Genomic DNA, 25,182 nt, shown 5'->3' on the forward strand with positions numbered 1-25,182 from the left:
AATCAGTTTTGCAATATAAATATAAAGTGGATGCTGACACTGTTTGTATCTTTCTTTTTCAGCTGCTTTAAGGTCATTGTCAAAACGAAAATAGGGATATGAAGTGACTAGTGATACTAACATTTATACAGCGCTTTTCATTCATAGCATACATTCATATGACACTTTTTTAAATATACATCAAGCACTTTATTGTTCTCACATGCTGTATGTGGGCAATTTAGAATCCTCAATTAACCTAACATTCGTGTGTTTAAACGTGGGAAGAGAGGAATGTTCTTGTTTAGCATGCCAACTTGCTATGACTTTGTGTCCTGTGTTTAAATGGGTGTCCTTGATAACTCAGCATTGCAACTAAAAATATTGACTTTGTTCTACATTTTTAAACATAAGAAATAATGAATAAAATGTTACTTTTGAGTTACTACCTCCTGATTGCAATTTTAACCTTCAAGTGACCAAGTAGATTAACTGACGAACCTAGTGCCTCAGGGTTTGTCACACTGTGATTTTTTTCATTCTAAAAATGTTTACATTTTTCATAAAGATCGATTGAGGCTAATGTCTACCACAACAGGAAAGACCCCAGGTGCAGGCTGTGCCAAGATACCTCCGAGACAATCCTGCACATAACAGCTGGGTGCAAGATGCTAGCAGGCAGGGCATACATGGAACGCCAAAAGCAAGTGGCTGGAATAGTATACAGGAACATCTGTGCCAAGCATGGCCTGGAAGGTCCCAGGGTTAAAATGGGGTACACACCTTAGGGTGGTGGGGAATGACCGAGCTAACATCATATGGGACTTCCAGGTATAGATGGATAAACTGGTGATGGCTAACCAAGAGGAAGATGGCTGTAATGAAATATAGTTATACCAAGTAATAGCTACATCAGGAAGAAGGAACATGGGAAGCTGGAGAAATACCAATGTCTGAGAGAGAAGCTCAAAAAGATGTGGAGGGTGAAGGGAACAGTACCTGTGGTAATTGGAACACTTGGGAAAGTGATCCCTAAATTGGGGGAGTGGCTTCAGCAGATCCCTGGAAACAGATGTGAGGTCTCTGTTCAGAAGGGCGCAGTCCTAGGATCAGCACATGTACTGTGCAGGACCCTAAAGATCCCAGGGTTCTGGTACAAGACCCTAGCTTGAAGGATAAAGACGGTCCGCAGGGTGAGTGGGATTTTATATACACTACTGATCAAAAGTTTTAGAACACCCTAATTTTTCCAGTTATTTATTGCAATTCAAGTCGTTCAAGTACAATGAATAGCTTGAAATGGTACAAAAGTAAGTGGTGAACTGCCAGAGGTTTAAAAAAAAAAAAAAAAAAAAAGGTAAGGTTCCCTAAACTGAAAAATAATGTACATTTCAGAATTATGCAAAAAGGCCTTTTTCAGGAGCACAAAATGGATTAACAATTTAAAGCTGTTCTGCAACAATGGAGCTTGATCAAGCCTTGAAGCTGGTGCTACTAATTCCTACAGCTGTTCCAACTTTTCTGGATTACTTCCAACCCCCTCTGTCTGCATATAAGCAGTGTTGGAACACACTGTGGTACCATACCCTCATGAGCATCAGTTGAACAGTATTGTACTGCAGATAGTAGTGTGATGGTACACAAATGGTGAGAAAAAGGCGATTAACAATGGAAGAGAGACAGACCATCATAACACTTATAAATGTTGGTGTGTCCTACAGAGAAATAATAATAATAATAATAATAATAATAATAATAATAATAATAATAATAATAATAATAATAATAATAATAATAGATTGCATTTATATAGCGCTTTTTGAGACCCTCAAAGCCCTTTACAATTCCACTATTCATTCACTCTCACAATCACACACTGGTGGAGGCAAGCTACAGTTGTAGCCACAGCTGCCCTGGGGCAGACTGACAGAAGCGAGGCTGCCATATTGCGCCATCAGCCCCTCTGGCCATCACCAGTAGGCGGTAGGTGAAGTGTCTTGCCCAAGGACACAACAACCGAGACTGTCAATCCAGTCGGCTCGAACCGGCAACCTTCCAATTACAAGACGAACTGCCAACTCTTGAGCCACGATCGCCCCAATGCAGAAACCGCAAAGAAAGTCAAGGTGTTAGTGAGTACAGTTTCCTTCACCATCCAAAGGCTCAGAAACAAACTGTGACAGGAAGAGGTCTGCAGACCCAAAGACACAACTGAATCAGAGGACAAGTTTCTGAGAGTTAACAGCTTGTGTTATAGGCGGCTGACAGGAAAACAGCTTCATGCACAGCTTAACAGTGGTCGTAGTAAGAAAGTCTCAGTTTCAACTGTGAAGAGAAGACTTTGAGCTGCAGGTTTGACAGGACGAGTTGCAGCAAGAAAGCCAGACGTCAGAATAAGACAAAGAGGCTTGGCTGGGACATGAAATACCACCACTGGACTACTGAAGAAGAAGGTATTATGGACTGATGGATCAACATTTGAAATCTTTGGTTCATCACACAGGATCTTTGTACACCGTCGAGTAGGTAAAGGATGGTTCCACAGTGTGTGGTATCAACCGTCAAACATGGAGGAGGAAGTGTGATGGTCTGGGGCTGTTTTGCTGGATCCAGGGTCGGTGACTTGTACAGAGTGAGAGGCTCCCTGAACCAAAACCACAGCATTGTGCAGCACCATGCAGGACCCTCTGGTATGTACCTAGTTGGTCAGGGATTCATCCTACAGCAAGATAATGACCCAAAACATAGATCCAAACTACGCCAGAACTACCTCAGGAACAAAGAACAAGATGGTGAGCTTGAAAACATGGAGTCCAGCACAGTCTCCAGACTTAAACCCCCCCAAAAAAATCTGTCCAAACTACCAAACAACGGCTCGAAACGCTGGCCACTAGGCTAAAGTGGTTAGATCTATTCAGGGTGTACTCTCAGGACAGACCCACCTAGGAGCAATAAATTGGCTACTAACAGCAGACACTTATCCAGATGAGCTAATAATTCAGATCATAAAGAATCCCCCACATTTTGTGTCAAACTAAAACCAAACAATAAATAGATATCCTTAATGCCAACTTCTGCACTGTAATTTGTCACTGATCACAAGAATTATGGCATTGAAATTATTTTACTATATTGTAAAGCATCATTCACATAGTTCATATAGCTTAAACATCCTTCACTTCCATATTATTATTATTTTTCTAACATCACTGAAACCAAAAAATTATTTCATGTATGTATTTTAAGAAATAACAGACAAGGACTGTTTAAATGTCATTTTGTTTGTACAACATGTATTTTAAATCTTTTTTGCATAAAAATGGTTGAAAACAATACTTGATGACAACAGAGCATTTCAGAATATCTAACATGGATAAAGGAAACAGTAGTAGTGTGAAATACACAAACAAATCATAAAAAAGTATTCCTGATAGCACACTCGGTCATTAGAATACCAACTGAAATGGCTTGGTCGCTTGAGGGTTAAAAAAATCCTGGGTTGCTATGCCTGGTAAAGCTAATCGTCTTTCTGCTTTAAAATGAAGGTGAAGCTGCTCAAGTAACAGATGCAGATGTAACTTCAGATTTGTCCTTAGGAAAAAACAAAACATGAAAAAACAAATAATTGTTCTATCTGCAAATGTTCAAAGCTTGAAAAGCATCCCCTACTGCACATTTTCTGTTGAGCTAATGAGCAACAACGAGAATATGTTTTAGGCAACACAGATTGAAGGTTTGCTTTAGTGACTAGCAAACAAACAGTGTGTTTGAGGAAAGAAAATCCTTCTGTCTGCTTTGAGATTCTGCATCAATTCTTTACGGTACATTTACTCTGCAGCGCCTGTTTTACTTTGGTTTTTAGTCTGTTAGCATGTTTCTGCAGCTCCCTTTATTCTGACTTTTACAAGTCCTGCTAAAATCTGTGTTCAACAGCACACCCTCGTCATCTTTATGCGTCCTCACTGATGGTTAAATCACAAAACTGAAACTTGAAAACACATCGACACCCTATAATGTGACGGCATTTTGTTGTGAGGATTGGATAACAATTCTTGGTTTCTCCAGTCTCAGTTTGTTATTTATTTATGTTTTTAAGTCAATCTAAAATGTTTCAGTTGTGAACGGTGCCATGTACCGTACCACTACAGGGGCACTAAAAGGTGTTTGTGGGGTCCACTGTACCTCCATTTGATCATAAATGACCTGTTGATACTTGATTAATATGACTCAGCAACAATGTAATCACCAGCTAAATGCATTAAACAACCTTCCACATCTTTTCTTGAACTAACGTTTGTATTTCTGGAAACTTTATGTTGTTGTGAACTAAAACTGACATTCTAATAAAACTGGTGAGTCAACACGAATGCTGGTTTGAATCTAGCTGAGCACTTTTTTACTCTCATCAGCCACTGCTGCTGGACAATCATCAGTTATTCCAGTATAATGATGACATTAAGATTCCGACTAAAAGCGGATTTATTACGTCCTTTAGGATTCTGTTTGTCACAAGCCCAACATCCTTTGTATTCAAGACTTTTCTAAATGGCATTTTTTTTTAAATCTTAAGCTTAGTTTATTTGTCTGTCTTGGTTTTCCCAGTGACTGCATATTATTTACATGTATGTTTCTCCTGTTATCGAAAGTCAAGATCTGACCTCATGTATGCTGTTGAATTTAGAGTGAAAATTGGTTGACAGATGGAAATACATGCTTACCATTCCAGTGTTTTAACACTACACTCACAAGTTGCCACTCACTGCTTAAAAATACCTTCCATTGCATCAAATGCCACAATAACTCAAGCACAATATACAATACATCTGTAGGCTGCCCATTGTTTTTTTTCTTCATCATCTCTAGTTACATGACACAGTAAGGCTCTCGTGGCAGATGAGGTTTAGTCCTGCAGCAGGCTGGTAGGTGGGAAAGGAGCCCTTTCTTCAAGTCTTTATTAAGGAAGAAGCAGACGATAGGATTGACCCCTGCTTGGGCAAAACTCATCCACACAGTGGTGGAGAGGTACCGGTGTGGTATTGTGCAAGCCTTGACAAACACCCTCCAGTAGCAAGCTACTATGTAGGGAGACCAGAGCACCAGGAACAGTAATGTGATCACATAGAACATCCTGCCAAGCTGCTTCTCTGCTTTAAACTCCTCCATGCCTAAGAGTCGCCGGTTCTGGTTGTGCAAGTTTTGCCGTATTCCCAGCAGAGTGGGTGGCATCGGGCCCCTACCAAAACCCGCAATCCAGTTAGCAGCTGCTTGGCCTGTAGCTCCTGGCCCATGAAAGGTCCAATTCTGACTGATAGCTGGCACCATCTGGACTGGCTTCATCTTGCGGTGCTTGTACTCAAAGAGAAGTAACTTCATGTAGACGACATGTGTGGCTAGAATGAGTACAGCAAGCATTAGCATGAAGCCCAGTGTGTCATTAGCCTTGAAGTAGCGATGCTCAAAAATGCACTGGTCCTCCTCACGAATGAATTTATAGGTGCCCACATCAAAAACAGGCGGGAATGCCATTGCCACAGATAGCGTCCATACCATGCACACTACCGCCACACATGTCCAGAATGTCATGCGCTTCGAGTAAAAACGGTGGTGTGCAATGGCCATGTAGCGTGTTACACTGATGCAGAAGAGCATGAAGGCAGCATGGAAGCAGAAGAGCACTGCCATGAAGGCTACCACCTTGCAGCTGAGCACACTGTAGGTCCACGCTGAGCCATTTTTTATAGACACCAGCACAAAGGGGAAGCAGATAGCTGAGCGAATGCTGTCTGCCAGGCACAGATCCAGGAGGAAATAGTAAGGTGCCTTATGCAGAGCCTGGTCCCGGAGTACAAGCAGAGAAACCACCAAGTTCCCCACCAGACTAATGCATATGATCAGCCCAAGTAGCACCAGTTTAATATACGTAGAGATAACGGAGGATGAACTGTCTGCTACCATGCCTTCTGCAGTAGCCACCACTGCTGCCATTGGCCCCACAGGCCCTTCACTGCTCTCATTTCCATTTGCCATCCCAAATGCCCCCCCACCCATAACACCTTTTTTTTGGACAACAAAGTCACCACTCCACCACCACCTCCCCACATTGCTCCATTTCGAGCAAAGTCCCTTCGTTGTTGTGACCTCTCCTCTTGCCTCTTAATCCTCACACGGGTCCTGAAAACAACCAGAGGAGATCAAGAATTAGGCGTTTGATGGCTCTTCATCAGAAATTAAAAATCATTTCAGTCACTCATGTATTACTAGCACAGATTAAAAGGACAAAACAACACATGGCTTCTTTTTCTCTAACGCAGAAACCGCATTTTTGGTGGCAACGTCAAAAACATACTTAAAACATAATTCAGAAATGTTCAACATGACTTCGCCCGGAGTTTTCACGTGTTAGTCTACAAATGAGTACTGAAAATCATGACGATTGGGCCATTTCATATATAATCAACCAAATTTGAGGAATAAAATCTCACCTGACCCCTTAAGAGTCAATTTTTAAAAAAATATTTTTTTAATTTAAGAATTGAAGTGAAATCCCCTCCCTTTTATTCCTTTTACTGAACTTTAGTGGCAAATATCCATTTGCTGTGACACTTGTTTAATTTTTTGGTTAAATTTTAGGTACATGACACTGAACACAAGGTGTGAAAAATCATTTTAAAAACGATAATAACAGTTATGAAACAAACCAGTGCTAGCTGGATTGGGACATGTAAAACTAATTGAATTGAAATAAAAATATACATAATATCTTTATCAGTTTGGTCAAATTTCACAACCTTTATTTTTGACTAGGGATAACTAAACACTGTGAATAAGCTGTATTTATATTTTAACATCTACACTGAAATTCTGAAAAAGATCTACTACTAAACACTAAAGAGAAACATGATCAAATAATAAAAAGCAATAAAACTACTCAGAGTGTACAGGCTTATACTAACTCTGATCGTCACAGTGTCTTCATACTTCTGATACCCTGTGTGATGTTCAGCCCTATAAAGTTTATGTTATTATCTTCTGCAATTAGGAAACTAACTAAAATAATGAAAATGAAAAGGTGAAAAAGCGGAACAAAATATTGTCTAAGGATTCAGAGAATCTGGACAAATGTCTGTAATCATCAGACCCTCGGGCAGCACTGTATTAAAAACAGACATCACTCTATCGTGGACATCACTGTGCTCAGGAACACTGCCAGAAATCACAGTCTATGAGCACAGGTTGCTGTGGTATCCACAAATGCAGGTTAAAGCTTCGCCATGCAAAGAAGTCACATGTGAATAGGCTACAGAAATGCTGTTGCCTTCTTTATGCAAAAGGACAGAGGCAATGTGGAAAACTGTTCCTGGGTTCTTGCTGGAAAACATGGACCCTGGGTTAAAAAGGAGAGAGACCATCCACCTTATCAGTGTTCATGTTTAAAAGCCTGGATCTCTCATGGTTTGGTCGTGATCTAGTGGCTATAGAAGAGGGGACCATCTTTGCAGCCATTCCCAAACTCTCTGTGAATGGTACTCATGGCCATTGATCAGTGGTCTTTCATCAATGGTCATGACAATTTGCACATTATTGATCAAGAAACTGACCTCACAGCCCATTGTTCGCCAGTGGTGCTACTTTCAGCCATTATGTACTCTTTGTAAGGTTGCGGAAACCTGCAGTCAGCTGAGGCTGGATGAGTGATGAAAGGTTTCTCACATTGAAAACGCTATGTCCAGATGAACAGAATCAACTTTTGGGGGTTTTAAGCATAATCTTAAGGTCACGGTATAGAGGCATACATGCCAACCCTCCCGATTTTCCGGGAGAATCCCAAATTTCAGTGCCCCTCCCGAAAATCTCCTGGAGCCACCATTCTCCCGAATTTCTCATGAATTTCCACCCGGACAACAAAACTGAAAAACCATATCCCAGACTGGCCCAGCCAATTCCAGTTTCCAACAATGGCTACTACTACTGCAGCTACTTAGTTTTAATATTACTCTTATTACTCTTTCTGGGTTGCAAAATAAACTTTTAACATATTTTCAGACTTTAAACTTCAAATATCTGAGCCGGGGAAATCAGCAAATTCCCAGCACATCGTTTTCAATTTTTTTCGTGGGGCGGCATCACGGGCATTGGCAAAAAAAAAAAGAAAAAAAAAAAAGAAAAAAAAAAAGATCGTGCTCATGCTGCCCCGACGCCAGCCAGCGCATATTGGGAATGGCATAGGCACCGATCGGTTTTCTATTGCCCATTTGCTGGGAGTAAGGGTGCCCTTCGTTTGCGAGGTGCGCCTGCTGCTTGCGGCGCAGAAAGGAGAGGGCGGGGTGGCGGGGGATTCACTGACCGGCTGGAGCAGCGTCTAATAACCAACTCGCAAAATAAAACAAAATAAAAACAAACCAACAAACACGAAAACACCAGACATCATGATACAGACTTATAATTTGCACCGATGTTTTTTTGAAATTCTATACACGAAAAGTGAGCGCGAGAGCCCTCGGTGCACCTGCTTGCTGCTGAAGTCAAAGTAAACTTTATTGTCATCTCCGCTACAGTACAGTATACAGGGAGTGCAGAATTATTAGGCAAATGAGTATTTTGTCCACATCATCCTCTTCATGCATGCTGTCTTACTCCAAGCTGTATAGGCTTGAAAGCCTACTACCAATTAAGCATATTAGGTGATGTGCATCTCTGTAATGAGAAGGGGTGTGGTCTAATGACATCAACACCCTATATCAGGTGTGCATAATTATTAGGCAACGTCCTTTCCTTTGGTAAAATGGGTCAAAAGAAGGACTTGACAGGCTCAGAAAAGTCAAAAATAGTGAGATATCTTGCAGAGGGATGCAGCAGTCTCAAAATTGCAAAGCTTCTGAAGCGTGATCATCGAACAATCAAGCGTTTCATTCAAAATAGTCAACAGGGTCGCAAGAAGCGTGTGGAAAAACCAAGGTGCAAAATAACTGCCCATGAACTGAGAAAAGTCAAGCGCGCAGCTGCCAAGATGCCACTTGCCACCAGTTTGGCCATATTTCAGAGTTGCAACATCACTGGAGTGCCCAAAAGCACAAGGTGTGCAATACTCAGAGACATGGCCAAGGTAAGAAAGGCTGAAAGACGACCACCACTGAACAAGACACACAAACTGAAACGTCAAGACTGGGCCAAGAAATATCTCAAGACTGATTTTTCTAAGGTTTTATGGACTGATGAAATGAGAGTGAGTCTTGATGGGCCAGATGGATGGGCCCGTGGCTGGATTGGTAAAGGGCAGAGAGCTCCAGTCCGACTCAGACGCCAGCAAGGTGGAGGTGGAGTACTGGTTTGGGCTGGTATCATCAAAGATGAGCTTGTGGGGCCTTTTCGGGTTGAGGATGGAGTCAAGCTCAACTCCCAGTCCTACTGCCAGTTTCTGGAAGACACCTTCTTCAAGCAGTGGTACAGGAAGAAGTCTGCATCCTTCAAGTAAAACATGATTTTCATGCAGGACAATGCTCCATCACACGCATCCAAGTACTCCACAGCGTGGCTGGCAAGAAAGGGTATAAAAGAAGAAAAACTAATGACATGGCCACCTTGTTCACCTGATCTGAACCCCATTGAGAACCTGCGGTCCATCATAAAATGTGAGATTTACAACGAGGGAAAACAGTACACCTCTTTGAACAGTGTCTGGGAGGCTGTGGTTGCTGCTGCACGCAATGTTGATGGTGAACAGATCAAAACACTGACAGAATCCATGGATGGCAGGCTTTTGAGTGTCCTTGCAAAGAAAGGTGGCTATATTGGTCGCTGATTTGTTTTTGTTTTGTTTTTGAATGTCAGAAATGTATATTTGTGAATGTGGAGATGTTATATTGGTGTCACTGGTAAAAATAAATAATTGAAATGGGTATATATTTGTTTTTTGTTAAGTTGCCTAATAATTATGCACAGTAATAGTCACCTGCACACACAGAAATCCCCCTAAAATAGCTAAAACTAAAAACAAACTAAAAACTACTTCCAAAAACATTCAGCTTTGATATTAATGAGTTTTTTGGGTTCATTGAGAACATGGTTGTTGTTCAATAATAAAATTATTCCTCAAAAATACAACTTGCCTAATAATTCTGCACTCCCTGTATAGAGAGACGAGACGACGAGGCTCCAGTTACAACAGTGCAAGTAAACAAACAATATATATAAGAAGAGTAAGAAAATAAATATACACTTTAGGACTAGGGGTAAAGGGATCAATAACAATTTAAAATTTACAGTTTGTTGATTTAAAGTCTCACACACAACCCGTCGAAAGGGGAGGGGCCGGCTGCTTCCAAATAGAGCACATTTCATTTATAATGTTGTAAATCCAAGCCCATTATGTATTCATGATTTGAATCCTGGGCTGTGTGAAATCTCAGAAATGCACCTTAGACAAAGTGAATCTGTGAACTAAGGTGTAGGTGTGTTAGATTATGTTGTGGTGATCCTCGGGTTGAGGGATGGCTGTTCATACTAGAGTGCAAAATTAAAACCAATGGAAGATGGACAAGAAAAGTTCAAAGCCATCAGGTCCTCAGTTTAGAAAAAAGAGAAAAGAAGAGGAAGAGAAACGAGAAAAAGATACAGGTAAGCAGATGTGTCATTGGATAATGGCAGGTCATGTATCCTGAAACAATCAGAATAAGAATACTTTATTAATCCCTAAGGAAATTATGTGTGTTACAGTTGCTCCAAGAAGAAATGGTAAAAATAGCAACAGTAACAGACTTAACTCCAAACAATACATTATGTTACAGATTTTAATATTAATTAGTCATTGTCAATTGTTGATTTGTCCTGTTCTCATTGTATTACGAATTATCATGGCTGTTTTGTAGCCGTTTGCATACTATGCATACTCTCTCTGTCTTTATATGTGTGTGTGTACAACAGTTTTATGTTAATGTACAATCCTTAATATGTTTTGTCTGTGTGTGTGTGTGTGTGTGTGTGGGTGGGGTGGGGGCCCAGGGCGCCAAACAGGCTAGGACCACCACTGCTCTGGAGGGTTCTTCCGGGGTTTCACACAGCTGAATAAATGTCAAACAGTAAACAGGGCCGAGTACAATAACCTCAGTTTGATGAGAAGAAGAGTAAGAGAAGAACACTGAACAAGAATGGCATCCATACCACGGCTGCAAGAAAAAAAGCTTTGTTCTCAAAAAGAACAGTGCTACCACGACCACACGGAAAGAAGACCAGAACACTCTTAAATACAGTTTTGTGGATATGTCAAACTAAAATATCACTTTGTGGTTTAAATGATAACTCTTCAATGCAGAGAAACCAGAGCACTGCATTACAGTGGTGACTTAATTTCAGCACATTTTATTTCTGCTTCGGGAAGGCTAACCGTCATTGATGACACTACATTTAAACTTGTATTAGCAAATTCAATCCCAAACCCACTTTGTAAAAACAAAACATCCCGACACTTCAAACTTTAGCTTTGTTCAAGACTATATCAAAAAGTGAAAAAGCAATGCTGCTCTTCCCTGTTTATTTGGTAGAAGAGGATTAGAGCAGAGTTTCAAATCCCTGGCTTCACTAAGTGGCAGGAATAACTGTTCCTTATGAGTTTAACTGTTTAACTGGATGTTTCTAATTTAGCACTGAGATAACAGTTTAAAACAGCAATTTGACAACCATCGGAAAACACACATTACCGAAGGAATTCTCTTGCTGACGTTTTAGGATTTATGTTGAAGTTAATTTGATAGGATTTACAAAAATACAGAGCTAAGAGCACACTGTCAACACGAATTGAAGCCCTGCTAAGCCACAGGCTGGGAGCTGTGGTGAATTCTGTGAGAGAGGCTGTGCATCTTAAAGGAGGGGCTTTGTCAAGCTGAAAGTTGGTTGGCGGCGGAGGGCAGAGTCACTGTCAGGAACTGGGTAGCAACAGCAACCCAGTACCTCTAGCTTTACATCGGTGGGAGGAGGCGACAAAGCTCACTGGATGAGATGTACATTGTTGGTTTCTGACAGCTGCACCCAGCATCAGGCTTCCCTACATGGAGTCTACAGATCTGTTGAGGACATGGGGGCCACCGGGTGCTACAGTCCAGCCTTAAGGAGGGTGGCTGTCTCAAAACCTGAAACAGTGTTGTCTATATGCCCCCAGGAGTTTGTTCTGTGTTCTGTGAATGGCCCAAACATCAAATGATACTAAATAAGTTGGCAGTCCCAGTGCTGATCAAGGTTGTATAGCTGCTGGAAATCCTGTATTATTTATCATCAACATCATTTATGCTGCTCTGAGGCATGCTTCAACATTCTGATTTGTTCTACATTCAGAGGCCCTCATTTGGTGCTCACCCTGTAGAGGCTGGGGCAGACAAAGGGCAACAGTCTTAGCAAGCTGCAATTGTCTGGGCCTAGAGGATGCTAGAAAAATGCCAGCAAGAGCTTACTGCACTCAGATAAATATACAGGCACACAGAAGCAGAAAGTGTGACATTTTGTGTAGGCAATATTAAATGGCAGTCATACTGAGCTCCTTACCTGCCGTGGGTTGCTTGTCCAGACGTCTGTTGCAGTCTACATGAAATACGGTGATGCACCTGGCTTCTAGCCTAAAAACAGAAGCATAGGTAACGTTGCCGGTGGACCAAATCTGTATTAAAAAAAAAGTGTTGCACACTACCTTTAAAAATCAAAAGGTTTAAAGAAGCAAAAGCAGCTTTCCTCTTTTTTCTTGTGCATGTCATATCTCGGTGCTTTTCACACAACCTGTGCCGGTGGCCAGTAAGCGCCTAGTCCCATTCACAGCACACAGTGTGTACGCCGCCATTCAAACACTTTATGATGCGTATGCTGTCAACTCGTATCTCCTGTTTATATGTTAGAAATCTGAGGCAGTAATATCCTGTAAAAGCAGCCGTAAAGCCATGTTTGGTAGGGGCTGTCAGACAGCAACAGACGCCCTGTGGATCCTCTGCTTCTTGCGGTCGTCGGAAACCTTGACGATTCCTCGCTGCACTTCCGTGCGCAGTATTCCAGTCAAGTCGGAGGAAACCTCCCGTGTGTTGTTCATGAAATCCTTTAGCATGTCGAAGCAATGCAGGGCTTCTGCTTAGAAAAAATTGGTTAGCTTGCTAACGTGCTGAGGCCAGACAGCTCCAGGCTGCGCGATGACACGGATACCAGTCCTCATTGTGTCCCGCAGCCTGTCAGTACCCAGGCATGATAAACAGGAGCATACGTGGGATTACAGCATAGATGGAAATATCTCCGGCCGTGAACTGGCAGATGGAAATGCAGTATGCAAAGGACAGCTTCTGTGGGCCCAGCTTCGGTAATGAGCACCAAAACAGGCAACTCCTCCTGGTATCGCAGTGATTTTAATCCCGTTAGTTCCACGGACAGGGCCGATCTGAAGCACGGGGATGAGGGCACCCTTCCCCCCATTGTATTTAAACTAACATCATATGAGTGCTACTTTTCATCTGTAAAGAGTAAAAATGAATAAATGCATTTTTTCACAATTAATCTAAAGAAAATGACACACTAAATCAAATCCTTTTGATGAAGCTTAAAATTGACATGAAATCTCGTGTATTTTTACAATATACCGTAATTGCAGATCGTATCTTATTATGATTCCACATAGCAGAGTAGCACTTAATAAAGTAATGGCGTCACTTCTATTAATAATCTCATAATAGTGTCATAATGATGCTCCAATATAACATTACTACATTTAAATTTGCAATGTTTGTCCTTAAAATATTTAAAATGAAAAATCTACTGTAAGAACAAGATTGCTCTTCCTGCAGGAAATACATTCTGACGGTTTGAGTAAGTAATTACTGAAGTTAACTCAATAAGGGAGAAAAGATTCTAGATAAATATGAAAGAAGCTGTACATAATACTACATTTGTGAGATGGTTATGAGCATTTTTTTCTAATAGTTAAAAATTATTTGTGAAGAACTTCATGAAGTCATTGCTAGTTAAGGTTAAAGGAATGGTTGACTCAACAGAGCTCTGACTTTTTGTCGGCCTGACTGCAGTGGTAAAGACAAACCTAGGGTTGTTCTTATTTTGTTTAATTAGTGATGAATAGTAAGATGTTCCAGGTTCATGCAGGTCTTTTAATTTTTTTTTCAAACCAACAAACAATTTTTCCAGGTTAAATGATGATCTTCTAAGTTAATGAGATGCTATTTTCTCTCCAGCTTACGAGTTATCTGTGTCATGATTCGGCTGTGTGGCAGGCAGGAAGTGGACCCAAACGCAAGCTCACAGAGGCAGGAATGAACTCAAAACACAGCTTTATTGCTGGAGGGAAACAGCGAAACAAACTGATAAGAAACTACACTGGGAAGCAATACACTAGCACACAGAGAAACACACAGCCATGAATGAGGAGAATGCGACACTGAACAGAGGGAGACGCGGACATAAATACACAGAGGTTTAACGAGGAAGGTGGGAGCACACGGGGAACACAGCTGACACAGATAATCGTAACGAGACAGGGCAGGAGCAACACAACATGACGCATACTGACGGGAGACTGTCAAAGTAAAACAGGAAGTACACAGAGGCGCAGACAGGAGGAGAGAGGGAGCACGGGGAGAGCACAGACATAACGGGCTGGGGAAAACATGGAATAAAACACAAGGGGAAACGAGGGCTCACAGATACACAGAGGGGCACACAGGGGGTAAAAGTCACAAGGGGAAGTCAAATAAGGAACAAAATACAAAAATACATGAAACTAAGAATGCTGGGCCAACATGGCCCAGGATTATGACAATCTGCTTTAAGATGTGTATTTGAAAGTTATACCAGGGAGTCGAGTACTTCTAATTTTAAGGCTTTCTTTTTCAGAGGAGCTACAGTATCCAGAGTTTTAGGTAGTGACGAAATAAAATTATTAACAGTGTAACCGACCTGTGGAGTAGTGTTCAGGTCATTGCTCTGCACTGTGTTTGCACAGGGCGTTGAAGAAGACAACAGTGGATAAATTATATCTTTAAACTTAGTTGTATCCAGGGCTGGACTGGGACAAAAAATTGGCCGGTTTCCTCTTTCTGGCGCAAAGTGGGCGATAAACAAACAAGAGAGAAAAGCCGATCAGCTGATCATTGATCAGTTTCATGATTGAAGTAGCAACAGGAGAGAGAGAGGGGGAAAGAATGAGCAAAGAAGAGGCAGCTGACAGCGTACAGAAGCCGAATAACTCCAGCTTTGTGTCTTTTTCCATTCTAGCTGAAGTACGGGACACAATACAAAGCGCGTAATATTTTCTCTGAATGCGGGACGATTCCGTTTTTTATGGGATGGTTGGCAACTCTAATAACTAACCTTATGAATAAAATATAGTTCACTATCAGTAACATCATAGCACCCGCCCAGACATGCTAGCTAGTATGCAGTACGAGTTATTGTAACTGATTGTAAAAAGTTAGCACAACGAAAATAGCTACAACTAAACTTGGTTTATATCTGACCCAGATAGACTGCAGGTCATAACTTCTTACCTGAAGTTCAGTTCACCTGACACTCGGACCGGCGGCCGCCTCGGGTCTCTCCTCCTCCTGCCTTCCCTTTTCCTCATCCACCTGCTGGCCTCTGTGAAAGCTCCACCATAGCCACCACCAAACAACTGAGTTATTTTTACACACCGGCCAGCATCTGGCCAATCCACCACCTTTCATTGTTTATACTGTTACAAAACAAACAAACAAAACAAAACCCATCGGCCCATAAAAACGAAGAATCACCATCGGCCCACTGGGCAAATACCCGGTATGCTCGATGGCCAGTCCAGCTATGGTTATATCCCTTATGGAAAGAAATCTACTGTGATGATATCTATTCCCCACTTCTGTGTAATTCATTATTGTAAAGTGAAATGTTTCTAAGACATGATCAAATAAAAAAGGTTTTCAGGAAATACTGTTAAATATTCTGTTTGTATTCAGTATGTCAGGACAAGAGTGTTAATAAAGTGGTGGGTGGGTTCTTTTACATTTTGAAGGAACTGTGTCTTAATTCCACTAATTTCACATACAAGTTATTAGACAGAAACATGGGTGTGCCATGGGTTCCCCAATATCAACCATTGTGGCCGACTTGTAAGTGGAAGAAGCGGAAAAGAGGGCTTTGTTATCCTACCCTGGAATACCACCAAGTCATTGGTTCAGATATGTTAATGACACCTGGGTGAAAATCAAATCGGGGGTTCCCTGACACAGTTCACTGTTCATTCATTGGGCTGGTTTCAGTTGTTGTGCAATGTACTGTTTATTGTCCAGAACCAGAAAATTAGAGGTCATCCACGTCTTTATTTCTGTAAAACATTCCTGCAGTTTAACTAATTGGTGTGTGTTATCTGGCTTTATGGATAGATAGAGTTGGGTGTCATCTGCATAGCAGTGAAAATGTATGGTATGTCTTCTGACGATACTGCCAAAGGGAAGCATATATAATTGGTCTAATAGTTAAAATTTATTTGTGAAGAACTTCATGAAGCCATTACTCGTTAATGTTAAAGGAATGGTTGGCTCAGCAGAGCTCTGACTGTTTGTCAGCCTGGCTACAGTGCTGAAGAGAAACCTAGGGTTGTTCTTATTTTCTTTAATCAGTGAAGCAACAAACTATTTCTCCAGGTTAAATGATGATCTTCTATCTCTTTTGTGATAAGCCATTTCCTCTCCAGCTTACGAGTTATCTGCTTTAAGGTCCACGTTTGAGAGTTATACCATGGAGTCAAGTACTTCTGATTAGAGGCTTTATTTTTCAGAGGAGCTACAGTATCCAGAGTCGTTCGTAGTGAGGAGGTGAAATTATTAACAAGATAATTGACCTCTGTTGGAGTAGCATTCAGGTAGCTGCTCTGCTCTGTGTTGGTACAGGGCATTGAAGATGCTAACAGTGGGAGAATTTTATTCTTAAACTTAGTTACAGCACTTTCAGAAATGTATCTACTGTGATGAAGTCTACTCCCCACTGCTGTATAATTCATTATTGTAAATGTCAGTTTATGAGGAAGCCACTGAATGCATTGGAGAAGCAATGGAGAGAGATAAAACAGGAGAGATGCCCTGGATCTCTGCTGTCACATGAAATGCTGCCAGAAGGGGGCAGTATTTCAAGCCAATACAGGCTCTAGTGGTGGAAGATCTCTGATCTGCACAAACACAGACTTTGCTATAAACAGAGTTTTGGCTCGGAGTAGAACACATAACCATTTGAAGCAGAAACATAAGCTGACAGAGAAAGAGGCAGTCAGACAGTTTCTTGGAGAGTGTCTCTGTTTGCAGATTCATGGAGACTGAATGCTAAAGTTAGTGTGTTGTGTAGTTAGTGTGTAGTGTCAGAACAATGAGGCGACTGCTGAATGTCACAGTTGCTGCCAAAAAGCCACCAAAGGCAGGTTATAAAGTAAACTCTGATGTGCTCCTTCATCTTATAGCAGTGGTCCCCAACCTTTTTTGCACCATTGACCGATTTATGTCCGATAGTATTTTCACGGATTGGCCTTTAAGGTGTCGCGGATGAATACAACAAAATAAAACCAGTACTGGTACCAAATAAAAAAAGAAAACACACGGGAAAAGAACGAGACACCAAGTTAATGATTAAAATGATATATAAAAAAAAAAAAAACCGCTAAAAACAATAAAAACCCTGAATTTCACATCGGAGCCTCAACTCTTGTGGCCCGGTAACAAACAATTCCGTACCGGTCTGTGGGGTCCGCTGTCTTATAGTGGACAAAAATTATTTTTTGGAGTGGCACAAATAATTTGTGTGGCATCTTATTTGATGCAGAACACCTGATTGTAAATAGTTTTAAATGTTTATTTTAAAAAAAGAAGAAGCCTTGGCTGCATTTTTAGATAAATAGCTGCATATACCTTTGTTGTTTACAAAACTCAGTTACTTTTTTGAAGAAATACACAGCATTACTGGAGGCCAAAGCAATGCCATCCAGAGTAAGAATCTGGTTAGATACCATATTTCTAAGATTTTTAGGGCCGAGTACAATAACCTCAGTTTGATCTGAATTAAGAAGCAGAAAGTTAGCAGCCATCCAGGTCTTTATGTCTTTAAGACATTCCTGCAGTTTAACTAATTGGTGTGTGTTATCTGGCTTCATAGACAGATAGAGCTGGGTGTCATCTGCATAGCAGTGAAAATGTATGCTATGTCTTCTAATGATACTGTCTAAGGGAAGCATGTATAATGTAAACAGAATTGATCCTAGCACCGAACCCTGTGGAACTCCATAATTGACCTCAGTGTGTGAAGAGGACTCTCCATTTACATGCAAAAATTAGATAGATATGATACAAACCACTGCAGCACAGTACCTGTAATACCTACAGCGTGCTCCAATCGCTCTAATAGGATATTATAGTCAACAGTATCAAACACTGCACTGAGGTCTAGCAGCATATTTAAGATTGAAGCATCAATTAATGGCAGGACTTCTTTGAACAGTTTTGTAAGAATGGGGTCTAAAAGACATGTTGATGGTTTGGAGGAAGTAATTATTGAAGTGAACTCAGAAAGATCAATTGGAGAAAAAGAGTCTAAATGAATATCAATGGTTCTGAAAGTAGCTGTAGGTAATATTACATCTGTGGGATGATTATTGGTAATTTTTTCTCTAATGGTTAAAATTGTATTTGTAAATAAATTCATGAAGTCATTACTAGTTAACGTTAAAGGGATGGTTGGCTCAATAGAGCTCTGACTTTTTGTCAGCCTGGCTACAGTGCTGAAGAGAAACCTGGGGTTGTTCTTATTTTCTTCAATCAGTGACGAATAGTAAGATGTTCTGGCTTTGCGGAGGGCTTTCTTATAAAGCAACAAACTATTTCTCCAGGCTAAATGATGATCTAAATTTGTGACACATCATTTCCTCTCCAGCTTACAAGTTATCTGCTTTAGGCTACTTGTTTGAGAATTATACCACGGAGTCAGGTACTTCTGATTTGAGGCCTTATTTTTCAACGGGGCTACAGTATCCAGAGTCGTACGTAGTGAGGAGGCAAAGTTATTAACAAGATGATCGACCTTCAGGTAGCTGCTCTGCTCTGTGTTGGTACAGGGCATTGAAGATGATAACAGTGGGTGGATTATATTCTTAAACTTAGTTACAGCACTTTCAGAAAGACATCTACTGTGATAAAGTCTACTCCCCACTGCTGTGTAATCAATTATTGTAAATGTAAATGTTATCAGGAAATGATCAGACAGGAGAGGGTTTTCAGGAAATACTGTTAAATGTTCAGTTTCTATTCCATATGTTAAAACAAGATCTAGAGTGTGGTTAAAGTGGTGGGTGGGTTCTTTTACATCTTGAGAGAAGCCAATTGAGTCTAATAAGAGATTAAATCCTGTATTGAGGCTGTCATTTTTAGCATCTACATGGATGTTAAAATCACCCACAATAATTATTTCATCTGAACTGAGCACTAAATCAGATAAAAAGTCTGAAAAATCAGACAGAAACTCTGTAAGAGTCAGGTGGACAATAGATGATAACAAGCAAGACTGGTTTCTGAGTTTTACAGCTGGGGTGGACAAAGCTAAGCACCAGGCTTTCAAATGAATTAAAAGTCTGCCTGGGTCTTTGGTTGATTGATAGGCTGGTGTGTAAAATTGCTGCCACACCGCCCCCTCAGCCTGTGCTTCGAGGTTTCTGATGATTAGAATAACTCGGGGGTGTTGATTCATTTAATCTAATATAATCATCCTGCTGTAACCAGGTTTCTGTAAGTAAATCGATTTGTTGATCAATTATTAAGTCATGTACTAGCAGAAGAGAGAGACCTAATGTTTAATAATCCCCATTTCACTGTTTTACTCTTTGGTTCAGATGTGGATACAGTATTGTTCTTTCTTTGTGATTTTTTTATATTTAAGTCATTTTTTGCTGGTTTTTAGGGTTTGTTTTTTTTTGTCTGTTTGGGAGCTGACACAGTCTCTACAGAGATGAGGTTTTGGGGGGATAGCCGGAGGAGAGAAGCTGTAAGACTGCAACTCTGCTTCCTGGTCCCAACTCTGGATAGTCATGTTTTGGGGGTGTTTAATAAATTTGGCCAGATTTCCAGAAATGAGAGCAAGATAACTGCTAAGATACAGACGGACAAACTGGTGGCTAATGGCTAATGGCTAACCACCTGGACATTGTAGTGGTAGACAAGCAGAGGAGGACGGTCATAGTGGTAGATGCAAGTATACCAAATGAAAGCAACATCAGGAAGAAAGAAAACTCAAGATTATCTGGAGGGTGAAGGTAACAGTGGTCCCAGTGGTAATCTGTGCACTCGGTGCAGTGACCCCCAAGCTAGGCAAGTGGCACCAGCAGATCTCAGGAACAATATTGGACCCTCAAGCTCCCAGGCCTCGTCAGCGCGTTAACGAGCTAGCTGCTATATATATATATATATATATATATATATATATATATATATATATATATATATATATATATATATATATATATATATATAATTTATTTATATATATAGCTGTGAAAGTAAATCTGACAGCTTGTTACTATCATACGTATCTGAAAAAACTTGAAACAATTTAATTGAAAACACTAATGCAATGCTTAACAGCAATTAGGAAAGTGAGAGAGCAAGACTTCTGACTGAGAAAAGTTCAGTGTGCTGTTGTGATATGCAACTCGTTCTCACTCCCAAAGCGTAACATTTTACGCTAGGTGACAAATCGTCACCATATTACGTTTTCGGCTACCCAACACGTTCCTAAATGACGACCTCGGAAAAAAGAGGACATATGAGAACCGTCTGGACTGAATCTACACATGTTCGCTCTTTTTCTTCAAATCGCTTAGAAACACGCTATTTAACATCATTAAAGACCTGGTTAAGGTCAGGAATAAGGTTATGGTTAGGGCTAGGGATAAGGTTAGGTTTAGGGCTGGAATACAGGGCTGGAACGTCTATTACCGCGGGAGTGTCATTCACTGGATTCCAGCCATAACCCGCCGCGTACCATAAGAATGCCGAAGGTCTCCTTTCGCGTTCCCCAGGAACGCCGCGGGACGTGACAAAACGTCGACATGTTACGCCTCGGGAGTGAGAATGCTTTGTGATATAATAGTGTGTATAAAAACAATGAGAACCCATATGGAAAAGAAATAGTAAAAACTTATATGATTTACTCATGAAAGTGGCCACTTTCTCATTACTTTCATATATTGTTTTAGTAAGTATCCAAAACATACAAGTTTCATTATATAATTTTTCAAGGGATCTTATACGTGTTTTCACTCTTGTATGCTTTTCATACAAGCTTCACACAAGACAGATACAAACTTTATAAGATTTATATATATATCTATATATATATATATATATATATATATATATATATATATATATATATATATTAGGGGTGCAACGATATTCGTATCGATATTGAACCGTTCGATACAGTGCTTTCGGTTCGGTACGCATATGTATCGAACAATACAACATTTGTAATTTATTTTATCAATTTTCCTTCTGACGATGCTGTCTGTGTTGAGCGCTCAGTGAATCTGTGTTCGACTACTCCGCCTAGGCTGCACTGTCGAGCGCAGATCCACTGAGCGCTCAACACAGACAGCATAGTCAGAAGGAAGAGCGCAGGGCAAGCTAGCGAGACAGAAGTTAAGCTCTACTTGCAACAGGCAAATTGAACCTCATTCAGATCTGGCGTTTGGAATTATTTTGGTTTTCATGTGACGTATGACCCTGAAGGTAAGCGAGTCATGGACTAAAGTAAAACAGTATGTTGGATGTGCCATGCAATGCTCAATTACATTGGTGTGAACTAGTGTGTTAGCGCAGTTAGCTTGTTAACGTGTTGGCCGTCTAGCCCCATGCACGGAGCGATCGGCGGTAGCTCGTTAACGGAGATTTGCCGTGTTGTGGCGTTAAGGTCATTTCAACGAGATTAACCTGAAAGCACTAGTGGGAACACAACGAATATGACTGCACATTTACGCCGACATCATCCTAGTGCAAAGACAAGTGGAAGCAGACAAAAAAAAGCAAGCATGCTACTAACTTTAGCCGAGTCATTTAGACAGCTGTTAGCACATGATTCTCCTTATGCTGCTGAGAATATAGCCCAGAAGAAGCGGATAGTATAGCTTTTATTTTGGAAAGAGCCATTTCTCTGTAATAAACTCTCTTTTCCAAAGATGAGTGATTCCTCAATCAGATACAGGGCTTGCAATATCGCTAGCCCGACGTCCTGGAGCTAGCGATTTTTTTCAGTCGGGCTACCAAAATCTATCTCTGCCCTGCCCGTCGGGCTATTGTAGGAAAAATATATGTCAATGCTTTTGCATTCTTTCAGAAATGTAGCTGGGTAATTATGTCATTGGCATCGGTGAGCCACTGTCAATATGTGACATATTGAAGTCGCGTTTGAATTTGCGCTTGTTTTTTTGCTTTCACTTTGCAATCGTGCGAACTGTGTATAGAGAGCGACAGCACTGATCTGTGAGTGATGATAATTTGTGCACCAATTCCTCTGACATCGTCTTATTAATTGTTAGCTTACTATGCAAACATGACAAGTGAAATCTCCCGCAGCTTACACATGTGAGAGGTTGATCGCGCAGAGAATCGCTGAGCTTATGTGAGTGAGCGTGTAAAAGCATTTCAGTTCTGCTGAGCCAAATAAGACAGGTCAGGGTGAAGAAGTGACAGCCAAAGAAAAGCTTACCACAAAACGGAGAAGTTATGACAAATCAGACTATAAGGCAAAAAGAAAGTGCAGCTTTATGGTTTCATGGACAAAAGAATTTCTGTGGCTGCGATATGATGAGCTAAATAACCAGGGCTGCACATAAGTGGTCCGCAGGTGCGCATTCGCTGTCAAAATAAAAAACACGCACAAGGGTTAGGGTTAAATTTAAAAACTGTACTTTTGAGTTAAAATATATATTTATAATTTTAATAAATGACAAATTAAAAAGGCATGAACATTTTTTTGTATCGAAAAAATATCGAACCGTGACACCAAAGTATCGAACCGAACCGAACCGTGAATTTTGTGTATCGTTGCACCCCTAATATATATATATATATATATATATATATATATATATATATATATATATATATATATATATATATATGTATATTTCCTTTCCATATGGGAAAGGCTGAATTTTCTCCTCACTCCTCATATCCAGATACATAAAAGTCATAGTTGAAAATGGCAAAAATGCTCAAAGCAGGCTAACCAGTTATTTTATAGATACATCTGTAAAATAACTGGTAGCATTATGGCTATAAAATCCACCTGTGGAACCTGGTGACCATGGTCATTCAGACTTCTTCTGTTTCACAGCTCTTGAGTAAATAGGCGATTTGGCTGGAAAATGTAAAATGCAGTGTAATGTTCAACCACATTTATTTTCCACATACATCTAACATTCTTCTTAGATTGGTGGTTCTTCTTCACATACTTTTGCGCTTTCCTTTTACACTACCATCACACAGAGAATATGGTTTAAGAAGCGTTTCACAGCAGCAAAGTCTAAGCCTAGTCTAAGTTATGTGACACTGATCAGCAGTTTTGGAAAGGTCACTTATGAAACGTAATAGCTCACAGTTTTCTAGTTTCCCTGATCAAAATATAATTTTTAAGACAACTAATTATTTCATAGAAGTCAAAGTGAAATATTATGGACTCTTTAGCACTGAAGGTCTCTTTCTCTGTAGTTATGACATCCCAGTTTGGTTGTGTTGACTGCTTACAGGCATGACAAACCAAGAGTAATATACATTTGACTGGCTGAACTCAGCAGCAGCAACGACGGTGTTACCCTCTGATTTGTCTAATCATTTGGTTTGCTGACCTATTTTTTTCTGAAAGTAGCCAAAAAGAAGACATTCCTGTATGAAAAAATGTACACAATGAATGGTATATTTTATATATCCCAAAAATCATAGACAGACTCTATTTTAGTAAGGGAGGATATAATAATGGAGGAATAAACAAATGACCTACAGCAATATGCTCTTCTTTCTCTTTTCGGTATTGCCACTAATAAGCTGTATGTTGGTGAAGCAAATACAGCAATGCAAAAAGTAGTAGCATATATATGTTCACACAGCATGGTAATGTTTATGTAATACGCGTATTGAAACGCTAGACTTTGTACCTTGTAGCAACAGATTATGTTTAAAGTAACAAATGAGTTAAATAATTAAATGAACTTATGAAATGAACTGAACAGAAATTTTAAAATAAAGATGGATTTAAAAAAAAATAACTGCATCAGATGTGATCAGTTTAATTTAGAAAAAAACAAGTGATAAAAGCTGCCTCAGTCCTGAGGCACAGGTTACCTAATAAGGTTAATAATAATGACAAAACCTTCTAAAGAAAATAAAGCTTTGAAGGTTCTTGAGCTTCCGTTGTGCCTCAGTGGCATTCTGTTAGGTTAGATGACCTTTGACAACACAAAAAAATAACCTCAGAATGAGCTGTTTACACCTGTTAGAATGTCATACAGCATGTTACTGGGCTTTCCCCCCGCTTACTGCTTTAATACTTCCTCTCCAAAAAAATCTATTCGTGTACCATTTGAGGTTGTTGATACTGAAATGATTACAGATTTACACAGAACAAGCATTCTGACACAAGGAAATAAAATTTCCGAGCAGTTTAAAAACAATAAGTAATTATTCATTACTAAATGAATTTTCATATGAACAGACTGGCACTGCCACCCAACCAGCTCCTTTACATTATAGTGAAAAACAAGTTCTTTTTAACTCTGTCATCCAAAGAGGCGCTTAGACACAGAGCATGAACACTGAGCGGTCGATTATGACCGATTCAGCTGCTGACAACCAAAAAGCACGGAACAGAAAGTCACGCAGCCAGAAGTAGAAAAGACTTAAATCCACATGAGCGCTGTATTGGTAGGATTAACATAAGTCCACTGAAAAGATTTATGGAAGTACAATGTTTAATTAAGACTTTGTTCTTTGTAACGTTGATTTAATCACTTGGTTGTGTCATTAAAGTTTAAATCTCTTTTGCAAAATAAAAATGTGTGTATTTCTTTTGCAATTGATTTCTGTGATGATGTCCTTTTGTCTTTTCTCATACAATATATATTGATCAGCAGGGTTTTTTGTTTTGTACGCCAACTTCAGTCTACATCAA

General features: G+C 40.2%; 1 protein-coding gene across 2 annotated transcripts; it reads right to left on the reverse strand.

Moving 5' to 3' along the window:
* Window positions 1-3,239: 3,239 nt before the first annotated feature.
* Window positions 3,240-13,388, reverse strand: gpr173 (G protein-coupled receptor 173). Of its 2 annotated transcripts, XM_085443818.1 has the most exons (3): window positions 12,653-13,388; window positions 12,511-12,581; window positions 3,240-6,150 (listed from the first exon to the last, which is right to left on the reverse strand). In XM_085443818.1, exon 3 carries the CDS (start codon window positions 6,025-6,027, stop codon window positions 4,843-4,845), a length of 1,185 nt encoding a protein of 394 aa, XP_085299944.1. In that variant the 5' UTR covers window positions 6,028-6,150; window positions 12,511-12,581; window positions 12,653-13,388; the 3' UTR covers window positions 3,240-4,842. The 2 variants fall into 2 exon arrangements, with proteins under 2 accessions (XP_085299944.1, XP_085299943.1); XM_085443817.1 differs by having other exon boundaries at window positions 12,511-13,388.
* Between the last annotated feature and the right edge of the window lie 11,794 nt (window positions 13,389-25,182).

Source organism: Copadichromis virginalis, linkage group LG20 (genome assembly GCF_057382275.1).
Source record: "Copadichromis virginalis isolate Kocher_CV1m ecotype Utaka linkage group LG20, C_Virginalis_male_GT1.1, whole genome shotgun sequence".
Classification (NCBI taxonomy): domain Eukaryota; kingdom Metazoa; phylum Chordata; class Actinopteri; order Cichliformes; family Cichlidae; genus Copadichromis; species Copadichromis virginalis.